The sequence below is a fragment of the Porites lutea genome, chromosome 6 (genome assembly GCF_958299795.1).
Source record: "Porites lutea chromosome 6, jaPorLute2.1, whole genome shotgun sequence".
Lineage (NCBI taxonomy): Eukaryota > Metazoa > Cnidaria > Anthozoa > Scleractinia > Poritidae > Porites > Porites lutea.
The window spans coordinates 13,782,236-13,796,551 of NC_133206.1; the positions used below are offsets into that span (position 1 = coordinate 13,782,236).

Sequence of the window (14,316 nt, forward strand, 5' to 3'; positions counted from 1 at the left end):
CTTATGAGAGGTGATTGTTAAGGAGAGGTTCAAACTGTAGTTTTTTGACAAGGATTATTTAAGCGTTTTGAATCTGTGGTCCCATAAAGGAGGGGGTCGCTGACGAGAAATGGTCGCAGATGGAGGTTTGACAGTGTAACACTCTCTGTCTGATTGACTGATTGTTTAATAAGGTGGCTGATCGTGACTGGTTAACTTAACGAATGACCAGATTACTGACTCATAACACAAATGGTTGACTCAACAATCAACTGACTCACTGACCGACCGGCTGGCTGTGTCAGACGCTCAAACAAACTGAAACCACTGACTGAGTTCTAACTATTAGAACGGACAGAGAAAAAGAAGGAGGTACTGTGTAGTTCATTAATTAAGGACCACTGATGGCGAATTTCTAGAAGACTCACCAGCTTCGTATCCTTTTCCATCGAGAGTTAGTTTTCCCCGCTGATCAACAGTAAGTGACAGAGCTTTGATTTTTAATGATCGTGCTTCAAACAAACCATCACCCTCTATCGTCACCATGCCCTCGCGGTAAATCGGTCCATGGTCTTTTGTAATTTCCACAGTCCAGCCATCAGACTCATTTCCCGCGATGCTGTTCAAAATAAGTCGGCTTGTTTTTTGCACCGTTATTCCAACAAAGTTCAAGTTACGCGGACAAGACGTTTCAAAAGAGACCGTTGCACCATACGCTACCATGAGATGAGCTTTAAATCCCAACACAATACCCCAGACTTTTACAAGCGAACTTCGTGCTATACTGGGATAACTCAAGCTCTCAGCTCGACGAATTTCAACAGTTCCGTTTGGTAAAACAAACGTTGCACCTTCGTATACGAAAGGCGCCCACGTGACGTTGATTCGCTTGTATTCCGACGTTCCCGTCATGTTCAGTGTGTTGGATGGTGGCACATGTATGTGGCCGGTGTCATCTCCATATATGGTATCAACTCTCACTTCAGTTCCAGCTCGCGGGAAAACCAGATGACCACCGCCATAAACCTCAATTAGCGTAAAGAAGTAGACAAAATTATCCGTAGGAGGGTTGAGATATGCTACAGCTCCTAAAAGAGGAAGCAGTTTTCAACTGTAATTGCGCTTTCATCTTACAATACTTAAACAGCTAAGAATTTTGAATGCTCAGAGCAATGTAATTAAACACAAACCTGAATTCATGAACAGATTGTAATTTCCGTCGAGGGAAGTCTGTGATACAACAGAACCACAAAATTATAATGAGAATTAGTAGTATTAGCCCTTTGCAAACCCGACGGCTGCGAATGTATTACATCCTGAAGTTAAAATGTAACAAAAACAACAATGAGAGGGAAATATGTTACAAAAGCAATAAGTATTTTTACCGACTTGGGAACCTTTAAGGAAATATATAGAGGATCTTTTGTGAGAAAAATTTAGTTGAAAACTAATGGATTCCATATTGCGTTCGACTTTCGGTCTATTTCGGGATACCTTTCCCACAATTAAACTTAATTGCCTTCAAAGTTTTCTGCGTATAGTGGAACCCCGTTAATACGGTCACCAATGGGCCAAAAAAAATTTGGCCGTAATAACGAGGTGACCGTATTAACAACGGTTTCTTTACAAGAAAATGTATGGTCGTTTTGCCGGGCAGCCAAAAAAAAGTGGCCGTAATAACGAGGTAGCCGTAAGGCGGCGTTTCACTGTAATTCAATACGACAAATAATGTTTTCTGAAAGACGCTTTTTGACCAACCAGCCGCAAGGTTTTCAAGAGTTAAAGCCTCTTCTCTTAACACCTCAATGACCTTATTCGCTACCGCTGGCGGAAATCCCTCTCTACTCTGTTTTTGTTGCGTGAGATAAATCTATAAAATAGCCTTAAAATATATCACGCCGTGACCCATGCCTCATAGGAATTTGACGTTCAGGGCTTATGTGCATCTGGTTTAGCTTAGTAAAATACTTACCAAAGGTTTAAGTCCTTTGTTGTCGATCCTTAGATTTTTGACAACAGGAGATTTGCCATCCAAGTAAATTACGCCAGGACCTCCTGGTTCAACGTTTCCTCCGGATCCAGCCTGTCCACCACTGGCGTCTGCGTGGTCGCTATGGAAACCACCAGTGACGTAATTGACTGTGATTCTTCCTCCAGCTCCACCTCCCCCATTAGTGTAGCCGTTTCCCCCTTTAGCTTGGATTTTCCCACTTCCGGTAAACTGCTGGCAGGTCGCCCACAAGCAACCACCACTGCCACCTCCACTACCATAGCTCTGAATTCATGTAAAAACATGCGGTAAAAAACGGCCTCTAACTTCAAAATAAAAATAGCAAATAACTGAAAGGGCACACTAACAATAAACTGCAAGCAGTCCTCGAAATAATGGCATACGGCACGATTCAGTGCATATTGAGCAAAAAACAAAATTAATTCTCATAGACACTGGAACCAACTAACTCTTAACGTTGGAATTAATCGCTACCGTCTGACGATAAAACCAGGGAAACATTATTTTCATGTAAGGCGTGACGGTACGTTTTAGGCAACTGGCCCGGATGACAAAGCAGCCACTGATATCAAACTGCGCAACAAAGGATTCCAGTGAGACTTGCTTTAGCAGACATATGACAATCGAAAATGTCGGCCTAATAAGCCTAATATGGGGTGGTTTTAAAGAATATATGAGAGGAAAAGTTGGGGAAACACCAGCAAGGGTCCAGTCGGGTCTTAAGTCAATTGCATTATAATTTATCCGCTGGGCCGAGTTGTTCAAAGCTGGGTTAAGATAACCCAGGGCTAGTGCGAGATTTGAATTCAGATTTGAAAGCTTCAAAAGCATTTCAGTTTTAATTCTTTTTGTCTACAAGTTGATGATTGGAAGCTGTAAAAAAGCACAGAAATTGTCCAAGAAAATGCTTTTGAACACAAGAAAAAGAAACTCGGATTAAATTTAACCCCAGATTAAGCGCTATTCGGCCTTCGAACAACTGGGCCCTGGTATACTGTTGCGCAAACAATGAACAAGGGTTTAGGGAAAAAGTTAACTAAGTATAGTTCTATAAACATAGGGTATCCTGAAATGAAATAAATAAAGAAATATAATAAAAACACTAAGCTACCTGTCCAGAGAGTCCATCCATCTGAATAGTTCCATCAACGTGAAGTGATTGGTTAACTTCAAGAAAAATTCGTCCTCCACCGCGTCCCCCACCTGTACTTCCACTGCCATTACCACCGCCACTACCCCACCCTCCTGGTGAAAAAATGTCACCATAACTCTGTTGCAGGGAACGCGTGTAAGCCCCATGACCTCCTCTTCCACCATAGCTAGCCCCAGAGCCTCCACTGCTGTGCGGAGTTCCGGCTCCTTGTCCCATTCCCCCGAGCGCTCCTCCTCCATTCACCGTCACTCTTCCCAGTGATCCTACACGGAAGTTGTCGGAAACGAGATAGAGCGAACCAAGTCTAAATAAACCATCGACCTGAACGTTTGTCACATAGAAAGTGGAATTGATCGCTCCGTCAACGATCGTTAAGGGATAGCCCAAATAGTTGATGCTTAGTGTTCCTGAGGTTTCTATGGTAACTGATTCACCAGTCATAGGAGCACTGGGGCCCACTGCTGATCCAGTCTGCATTAAGCCACTGACTCTCGTCTGATTAATGTTAAGCGGCTCAAAAGTCTCAAAGTAGAACTTTCCATTTCTGCCGTTTACATGAAGGCTTTCCCACCGAGAACCTAGAGACAAATTCCCGATGCGCAGAGTTCCTGATATAACAACGGATTGGCAACGAATTGTGGTAAGATCTGCTGAATCGATTAGCACAACGCCACTGAATCCAACATCGCATTGAGGTATTCTCTCTAGTGACAAGCCTGCCATTTCAACCGCATTCAAAGACTTTACATTTCCGTTCAGGTAAAACTTGTCTAGGTTATAAACACCGACAGGGTTAAAATAGAAAGTACCTCCGGGCTCCACAGTAAGATCTTTCCAACCTGGTTCAATTCGTAGTTTCCTCGGCAGCCACGTTCCCCTAACTACAACAATATCGGCGTGAACAAGGGAGGTTCCATTTAAAGAATGCTTCCCGTGAGAACCGTATTCTTGCGAATGGTTATGCACAAAGATGGAAGATTCAGGGCTGAGAGATAAATCAAACTGAACATTCCCATACCGGTCAATCTCAATCGTTTTTGTAACAGCTGGGTCTCTTCCTCTGATATACACGGCTCCTTCTATGTGCAAATTTCCGTTTGAATAAAATGTATCAAGTCGCACATCACCGTCTGGAAAAAATCGTAGTTGTCCATATCTTTCAATTCTCAGGCTCTTCCAACCGTCTAACAGAGAGAGTATCCCTGGATCAAAACTCCCTGTAATGGTGACATCATTCATGGCGACATAAGAAACGGAACTGTTACCTTTGATATTCAGAGCAGCGTTAGACCCGATATTCATGTTATCTCCCGTTAAATTAAAAGGGCAATTGATGTCCATGTTGGAATTGTCGCTCAGCGTGAATCTCGATCCTGAAATAGATAAAACCCAACGACAAGACTCAGGGGAATGCGTGTCATAGTTCAGCAATCGGAGATGGCCTGATGAAGCGATGATCAACTCTCCAAACTTCAGGTTACTAGGACTTGAACCCGGATGCATTGTTAAAACACCCTGCTGTGCCCCTACAAGAACTCTCGGGGCTCCACTGATGGTCAGTGTTCCAAAAATATCAACATTGCGTTCCAGAGACACACTGGGCTTTATATCTGACAAGGTAAGTTCAGCTCCGTGAAATATCCGGGCGCAAGGGGACATTACACTATTAAGTTGTAGTTGCATGGAAGGAAGAAGGTACAAATGACCCGTATTATCATCTGTGATGTTATCTACGGTCAGGTTTTTGGCTGATCCTGCGACCACGAGTTGTGCACCTCCTGAAATTTCTATTTTCTCCAGTTTGTGGTTAGCGGTATTTAAGATCCATGCCGCGGCTCCTACGAGAAAAAAATAGCATCTATGCATGATGTACAAGTTAGTCTTCGTTTCTAGGATCCAAAAAACTCAAGGGGCTTAAGGCCTGGGTCAAAGGTGTATTCGGAGCATTTGATTGAATACAGGAGCCTATCAAATGGAGCCTCCATCTCCCATACAAGCCCTTGGAGTCAACCCTTTCCCGAGTAGATTTATAATTAGAACGGTTCCCAGGGGAGACTTCACGCGCCGACGGTGGGAAGAGCCAATCACAACCACGAAATGACACTGCTATTGTACTTAATCAAACAGCAGGAAATTCGGTGTTGACAGGCCAAACACAATCATGACCTAGTGAAACGTGACTCAGAGATTTTCCTTTTTTTCTTTCTAGCGGGTAGATTATACTGTGGAAAGTTTTAAACTCTGACTATGTTAATCTTAATTTTGGTTGCTTGTGTAACATTAAGAGGCCATGAAGGTGGTCTATTACATGCATAATGATTTTAATCATTATAAACTACTACCTGCAGTTTGTAGTTCTGACAGGATTCGTTTTCTTTTGCCAATTTTTTTGAGCGTCAAGGTTCTTATTTCGGCTAAATGACTCAATATTAATCAAATTTCTAGTTTTTCAAGTTTTTTTTTTCCGAAATGCGTTTATCTGCATAAATACTTGTAGTCCTTGTGGCTGTTTTGTCCGTCAGCTAGTGTGATGATTCCCTGCTATGTTTTGTAACGCCGGGCCCAGCCATTGTTTTCTCACAAAAAAAGTGATCTACAGATGCGAATTCGAAGGAAGGAATTGAGCCTTAACTTCTACATTAACTGCTGCAAATTGTCCTGTTAGTCAGTCATAATTCTTTTGGCGCAGATACAATCCATTTTGTTTTTCTTGAGATAAGTGGGTCTTTGGACTGGAGCGCGATGTCACAAATTCCTCCGTTAGCAAATTACGGTTGAGTTAACTTCACGGTCGAGCAACTGTTGTCTTCTGTTCAAATTTTCAAGCGCTATTTTTATCAGGCAACTCTCATGGTGATACAAGTCAGTTGTAAAGGAAGACTGCAATTTCTCAAATTTCGGAACTGAAGCATTCCTCGTTACTTGCTACTTAGGTCATCGCTTTTGCACGCGGTGCTTAACTGGCGAAATCCACTCCTCGGTGATGACAAAAATCATATGATCCTGGCACTTTTTCGTCGCTGATCATCGAAAAGTTTCAAATCGTCCACAGAACGTTTAATCGTCGACTCTTTTCAAGGTGCATGCTTAAATGTGGGATGTATGACGGCAAAAAAAAAAAACACTCGCAAAGATAACCTTTCCGTGATCCTCAGTTCGCTGCCTTTGTCCCATCGCTTTATGCTCAGTCTCAGTCGGGTAATTCATTAACTTTTATTTCATGATACCCAGATCCCAGCGGCTGTAAAATTGTAAAAACGGACGTAAAGGAATAAAGGAAAATGGTCGAAAGACGGGCTTCTGAGTTCGACTTTATCCAATTTTATTTTTTCACGGTGACATACGAGAGTCACGGAAATATGACACTTTTCGCGGGAAACTAGCCGTTCTATTTATAAATCTACTCGGGAAAGGGTTGACTCAAGAAATCAATGGAGATGGAGGCTCCATTTGATGGGCTCCTGTTGAATAACAATATCTCTCTTTAGAATACCTAGACAAAAGTAAATCTTGAGGTCTTTTTGCACCTTAACGTTCGTGAGCAAAAGTTGAAAATGAAGGAAATTAGCGAATTGGCGGCAGATTTACTTTGTTCGGATAAATAAATTGGCGTTTGTCATAGAAGATAAACATACCTAACTTTCTACGTTTGGAGTGAATGTACACGAACAACAATTCAAGGTTAAATTGGGGCAATAAAAATGATGTATTCCCTCATAATTTTGTATTGAAGTCTTTTCTTAAACGTGCCACAAATATGTCAATTATTTAAGATTTTTAGCAAAATGGTCACGTGACATATCACGTGACTTATTAACACAATATTTACACTTTAAAATGTTAAGGACCATGAGTTTTTATGTGTAGCAAATTTTGACTCGGCGGCAAGCCTATTAGAGCCAGGCCTTAAACTACTTGAAAATGTCACTCACACGAATTACCCTAAGGGTTGATTTCCACTGTCGCGTAATTTTTACGTGCATAAATGAAATACAGGAAATGTATGAAAGGCAACGCGTAAATGTAAAAGTTGAGCGAGGTTCAACTTTTACGTTTACGCGTGACCTTTCCATCCATTGCCTCTATTTTACTTAAACGCTTAAAAATTACGCACACACCAGTATAAATCCACATTAAGAGCCGTTAGTTATGGGCGCCTGGGAGATCAACCCTTGTCTGTTGATATGTGTAGCATATGTGTTCAAGAAAACACTCTAGCTATACAGATGACGACGATAGTTTACAATCTCATTGGTTCATTGGTTGATCAGACCCAACCACGAGGCTACAAAATTGATGCAAACGCTCTAAAACTTTATGAGTATTTTACATTACCTGTTTGTAAAAATAAGTTCACATCTGATGAACTTTTTATCTGTAAAAACAAAAGAGAAAAGTCGACGAGAACGCCGATTTGAATAGTAGAGAAATAAGACAAAGATACTGACAACAAAAAACTCTTTCTCGACAATCGTTTTGGAGCACGAGCTCCCCTAAAAACCGCGTGAAAATTTTGTTGGGCAGATAACGACCTGTCTACTGTTTCATCATCACAGTGTCATAAGAGCTAAATGTACTTGGCACAACAGCACATATGTATATCCATTGAGGTAAAGGGAAATTTCAGCATGCCTAGCTTGCGGTATTAGGTTACAGGAGCGCTTCGGGGTTGGACAAACCACACAAAAAGAGCGCCGAAAATGAGGGTTGTTCCAGTGGGTTCCCAACGAGACCCACCCCAGACTTTTCGCGGCTGTAATGCCAACACAAACGCACTGAAGCACTATTGAGCGCAAATTTTCGCTGGTTACAAAATCTATGTGAATTCTATATTCAAAATAAAGCCAAAAAGTGGACCAACAGTTCGTCGAGGCTCTGCGTTGTTGCTTAGAGAGACTGAGATGCACTAATCACTCTGATGTTATATTAGCCAAGTGTTACCTACCCTTGCCCTTCTTCCTTGGTTGTCAACACTCAGCACTCGGTGCCTCAAACCTACTTTATAGCCATCAAAATACACCGTTCCTGGGCCTCCCGGCTCCGGATTACCATCTACGAATAATAAATTAGCAGGGATGTTTGGATTGATATAAGTAACAGGCATCTAATTTATCCTAACTATGCGCGCAGGCCTTTAATCATTAGAGTTCGAAAAGCTTTCAATTGCCCGGCTTCACAACATAAAAGAATGATGCGGACGTTAAATTTTTTCACTTGTTAGAAATTTCTTAGCGCTAAATTCATCCAAGGCGCAATCTAGACTATCCTGGATATATATTTGAAAACGCAACTTTATTTTTACGGATAGGCCTACCGTCCTCAATAGCGGCCACCAGAAAACGGATTTTTGGGCAGTCATCGGCCATCATATATGTTCAACGTTGTATGCGCCCGTGAAATATTCAATTAAAAATTCCGAACGGATCAAACGTACTAGTCCACACCGACATAAGTTCCTAATTCCATTTACTGTAAGACCCCTTGATCGTGGGGGATCGAGAATTTGTGCTGTTCCCAAGGTTTTTACTGGCGATAGACCCTTCCTCAGTTAGTTTGCCGTAAATAGTTGAAAGCATTGTAGACAAGTCTATGATTTGAGTTTCCGAAAAGAAACTAACTTAATTATTTTTATATCAAAGATTCCGTACTTGCCCTCGTTTTGGATAACAAAATAACGTAATCTGATAACTAGAATATTAGGCCCAGTTGTTCGATGGCTACTTAGCGCTCGCAGGAGCCGAGTAATCGGCTCCTAGCGCTAGCCTGTGTTCAGACGTCCCTCTCCCCTCAGAAAATAGGGAAGAGAGTCTCTCTGACCCATTTTTTTTAGGGGATGGGGCGTTTGTACACAAGCTAATTAGCGGTAAACTAGGGTTATATTTTAATCCAGGTTTCGCTTTTTTTTCACAACCTATTCATCGGGTAATTTTTCTCTGTTCTTTGCAGAGCATCCAATCATGGATGTTGTTTGGTAAACTTTTATATTTGATTTCAAGTTTCGCACTAACCCCGGTTTATTAAGCCAGCTTTGAAAAACCCGGCCCTGAAGTAAAACGGAAGCAAAGAGGACATACCTTGTGGGAGAACATAGCTGCAAGTCGGCTGACTTGGAAGAGCTGCGAATAAAAACAACTTAAATTAACTCTCTTTTCGATCATCTTACTGTTCTTACGTTCGTGGGTCTTCGTCACGTCTTCCTCCCCTACGAATGTTCGTGGCCTGGTTCGTGGTGAAGGAACGCGTGACCAACGAAGCCCCAAATCGTAGTACAGCATTTTCATGGCGGGAAAACATCGGAGATTTATCCGTCGACAAAGGTATTTTTAACGCATAACTGCATTCAATAATTATGTGGTAACATTCAATATATTTACCTGGAGAGTAGCCATACAGCTCCACTCTTAGCGCGATTCTAATATTGTAGGACTGTGGGTAAAAGCGAATAGCTCTCGTGTATATCACAGACGGTAGAGAATTCTTTCTTATTGTATTGACATCTATATTACCAGTGAACGTCTTTACTTCACCATTCTCCTGGAAAAGTGTGAAAGGAAAACCATATCTAATCAATGATTTGATAATGGCGATTTAGTTCTTTCTAGTCGGAATAAAGCTGAATAAATTTCACCGAAACTGAAACTCACCACCGTGATACACTGCACATGCTTATAATCAAAAGATAAGGCAGCAGGCATCATTTTTTTGGTGGAGAACATAAACTAGCGAAACATCAACGCAGATGTGGAGCAGACATCTGCGTCTGGATGTGGAGAGTGACCTTTATCACATGTTTGTGTCAGTACGTGTTGCGTGGACTGCGTGACGGAAACATGACAGAGGCCGATGTAACCTGTCACACACAAAATAAAGGACACCCTATTATGGTATTGGTATAGGTAAATGGGTAAAAATGAACTGACGAGGAGTGACAAGAAAGGCATTTAGGACATTTATCTTTAATTTTCTCATCATTTTGGTCCTGAAAGATCAACAAAAAACTTGAAAGCAGTAGCTATAACTACGTGTAACTGAAACGCCCTCAAAACCATATTTTTGACACTATACTGATAACCAAAAAAAGTCTGCCAAACTATATTGAAATGATGAATTATTAATTGATGTATTAATTTCTTGTATTTGAACTACGGGATGAAGAAATAAATGCAGAGAAGATCATCAATATAAATACGCTACACCGGAATTGCAGAGTTCGGGAAGCCCAGCAAGCCTCTATTTTTTCAGGCTTTCTTTTCGCAACTGCATAAGTTGTTATTCAGTTTCAAACTCTGCTTACAGTTTTGATTTAAAAGCCCCCAAGTAGTAATGTTGAAGTCAAACTCTTAGTACTTTTATCTTGAAAGATAGGGTGAGCAACCAGGCGGAAGCTCTTGTCCAGAAGAAAAGCTGCGATTTCACGGCTCTAACAACTCACAACTCTAACAATGGCTGTTTCGAGAGAAAAACAAATTTATTCCAGGAATCTGATCATGTTTTACTATGTATCTGATACTGTCAGAATCAATTGATTCTAGCTAAAACACAGAATTTGACTCCTTTAAACAAAAAAAAAACAACAACAACACTGACAACCCAGAGGAGGAGCGAATAGTATCCCATGATGCATTTTTCCAGAGGCATTACGCAATATCGCAGTCATGGCAGATTCCACCGTGAAATAAGGTCGTTTTCTCGTCGCCTTTTTTCTCATTTGTGTTCCAGTAAAAGTAAGAAAATTGCATTATTTTGTTATTTGACATGACTTCTCCGATTTGCAACAGCTTCGGAGCGAAATTACAACATAGAAACATTTATTTTCATTGTTTCACTTAGTCTTCTTATCACAAAGTGTTCAGTGACCCACAACAAGGTCATGAATATTTACGATTTTTTGGATTATATGTTGAAGTCTTCCAAATGTGGACCTCACGCCGGCAAATTGAGGTCCTGAATATTGTACAGGCTAAGAAGTACCCAGAAGTACCCACATTTTGAAGACTTTTTTATCGAGCAAAGATGGCGGAAAATTTCGTATCTTTTATCACATTTCAACGCCATGTGTGATAATATATGTGTTGTATGTGTAAAGCCTGCTGAAGGCTACATCTGTTGGGCGCTTTCAAGAACACTTTATACCAAAGCAATCACTTTGTATTTTCATAGTGGTTATTTTTAAAAGGAATTTGACTATAATTATTTAAATTAGAACAAGGAGCGGTAAATATTACCGTGTGTTTCAGTGTGATAGGAACCCAGACAAAGGTGCCACGCAGCATGCAAGCGGCACAACGAGGTACAACGCTAAACAAGCCTGCTCAGAAATTGAAAAATATATATATCAGAAACTTTAATTATTCAAAAGAACAGATCAGTATTCTGGTCAGGAAATTTCCTTGAAGATTGCGTGAGTCAGTACCGGGTAGATTCAGAGGATTGTTTGTCGCATCGATAGGTTAAATTTTATTTGTAACTGCAGTTGTAAATTGAGCTCCTTTGAGCGCGATGCTGAAATAAATCCTCCTTTGGCAATTACCTTCACAGCGTAGCGGCTGTTTTGTTGGAGCCACTTTTTAGATCAGTCATGGTTTCGTTTCTCCTGGTGAACCTTTCAGTTGCCAAGTCTCATACTTTGTGTTTGTAGTTGCGACCGAGCGCACAAGTAGTTCTCGACAGACCAGTGAAACACATGTAACCCTTCAAAGTAACGTTGAAATTCTTCTTTAAAGCACAATGAATATCTGCTAACTCAATATTCTCAAAAGCAGAAGCTGCTGAACCGAAACATGTTTGGAAACCATACACATCGAGCAATACCATGTTCATTACGCGCGTGCTGAAGAGTAGTGATCATGATATGTCACGTACGCAGTGATAATATAACATGAAACAAGGTGCATCATGGGATACTATTCGCTCCTCCTCTGCTGACAACCAAAAGCTAAAGTCAGTTAACAAAAAGCGCCCTGGGGACGAGGTTGGTCAGGTAATCAACAAGTTTTATAATTAACAAGCGGCAAAAAAGCTCTAGGAAAAAAATCTTTCGGGTCTTTCAAATTTACGGGGCTTAAGTTATTCTTTAATTTGTTTAAAAAAAATTTGTTAGAGTTGTCACCCCCGGCCCTAACCAGCTTCTAGGGCTGGGCCTAATTTAGTAGTTTTGCTTTCAACGGTTCAGGGGGCAGTGATTGTTCCGAAAACAGTCGTGTAAAGTACACTAAGCAGAATAAGTAAAGGTCGGAAAGTCCGCTTAGCCTTCGTAATTTAAGCTCATCCTGACTGAGTGGATATTATTTAATTACAACACGCTTACTTTCACATCCCTCCATGTCTCCGAAGAAAGGTAAGGGTCAAGATATTTTAATGAGTATGTCCTGGTGTACTCGGATCCACCGTAGCGTCCTTGAGTAGCCACGTCGGTAATGTAAATCGCGCTCGATAGCCTTGCCTGAAAAACACGTGGGGAACAATCATTCATCGGTCACAACACTGTTAGAGAATTCGCGTAAAGAGGATCACCTTAATACTTACGGTTGATGACAAGGCTTAACCAAGCGAAATTTTAAAAGTTTACATCGCAAATACCACTAAAAATAACTATCGATAACTTTATAATAATAAACGAGCCCGCCGTTTTAGGCGCCTGAAACGAATACGATTATTGAATGAAATAAAATGCTAAATGTACCCTGAGTGTAAAAGACTTTTCATGGGCGGTGTTTCGTTTTCAGTTTCGGCCTTCATCGGACAACCCGAAACATCACTGTGTACGCGAGGAAAAACCTTCGGTACAGTCCCGGGTGCCACAAGGAAAATTCAGTGCTTCAAACTATCGGAAGCAATATCTAGATCTGGGTATTAAAACAAAATTTTCTTTTCTCATATCATGAAAGAAATGCAACAAAGTTTTTTTTACCAGGATTTTAATCGGCGGTTCCCCGAGATAATCAAGCCCGTGGCTTATCTTGCTTTGTGCGGTGAAAATAATCAAGGATTGTCAGGAATGAAAGTCTCAATTTGTGCAAAATAAGTAATTAATCTATTAATAAAATCAAGGTAAGGTAACACAACGTTTATTAAGCTTTGATACATGCACATATTTAGTGATATACCGCTACAGATGAAGCAAACGGTAAATACAATACATTTACCATAAAATAATTACATCGGTTGCACAAACAGATTGTGTGGGTACCCTGTGACTTCAGTTAACCCACTAAGTGTTGGTTCGTCTCATAAAAAGTTGAAAGTTTGGCCTAGGCCCTGGGCGGCATTTAACAAATCCGTTCAAAATAAATATTAACTCACCTCCAGATACTCAGATCCGACATTATAAGTCGCGGGCATCCATCCTCCCGTTCCCCCTGTATATCTTAATCGTGCGTAGGATGGGTAGTAGTATGTTGTGTGATAAGGCCGCCAGGAGCTGGTCACACTTCTTGTAGAGGAGGCTGTCAGTTGATTCCCTGATACACCGCGAGCGCTCACTTCGTTCTCTGACAAAGAAGTAAACTTACGATAATGAGACATTTTTAGAGACTTTCAAGGAAGTTGTTATGAAAAAAGAAGATAATATGCACTTTATTTGATTGCCATTGTATTTAGTACGAACGTACTGACTAAGGACACTATATTTCTGTCGCCTACTGGAGACGGGACCGCCATTTTCCGTGGCCATCCGAACCACGCGAAGATCCAGCCATTGCAGGGCAAAGGCAGTACCTTGAATATTAAATCCTCTATTAAGCCGCCCCTCTCAAATTACAAATTAGCCCCTTCCCTCTATTAAGCTCCCCTTTGCAGGAGAAGAAAGTTAATAAGGCCCCCCTCCCCTTCCTTAGTTATTCTTCATATCAATCACGACTCTAAAACTTCGTGTAGACGGGATGGTTTATTTACCAACTGGAAGTTCGGATTTGATTCTGATCCACGGCTGCTTGACCTAAAACTTCCTGTACTTAAGCTTTCCACATTGTATTCTAGTTCTTTATGAACAACTGATACCATCGTCAGGAGCCGGTTCCCTCCTGCCATCATCATTTCTAAATTGAAGAAGCCCCCCTCTCAAATACCCCTCCCCCTCCCTCAAATGAGCTTGAAATAAATAAGCCCCCCGAGGGGCTTAACAATGGATTTACGGGTACCTTCATTTCTCAGTTATTTTAAGACCCTGAGTTTG

The 14,316-nt window shown here is 41.1% G+C and overlaps 1 protein-coding gene across 1 annotated transcript in view; it reads right to left on the minus strand.

The window, feature by feature from the left end:
• Nucleotides 1–14,316, minus strand: part of LOC140942301 (uncharacterized) — a 145,947-nt gene that overhangs the window by 119,115 nt on the left and 12,516 nt on the right. The window contains exons 2-11 of the mRNA XM_073391256.1: nt 13,446–13,633; nt 12,451–12,585; nt 9,518–9,677; nt 9,218–9,259; nt 8,089–8,195; nt 7,479–7,518; nt 3,102–4,981; nt 1,952–2,254; nt 1,170–1,209; nt 408–1,067 (exon numbers count right to left, since the gene is read on the minus strand). Coding sequence (XP_073247357.1) covers nt 408–1,067; nt 1,170–1,209; nt 1,952–2,254; nt 3,102–4,981; nt 7,479–7,518; nt 8,089–8,195; nt 9,218–9,259; nt 9,518–9,677; nt 12,451–12,585; nt 13,446–13,633 — 3,555 coding nt within the window. The remainder of the gene's footprint in view (nt 1–407; nt 1,068–1,169; nt 1,210–1,951; nt 2,255–3,101; nt 4,982–7,478; nt 7,519–8,088; nt 8,196–9,217; nt 9,260–9,517; nt 9,678–12,450; nt 12,586–13,445; nt 13,634–14,316) is intronic.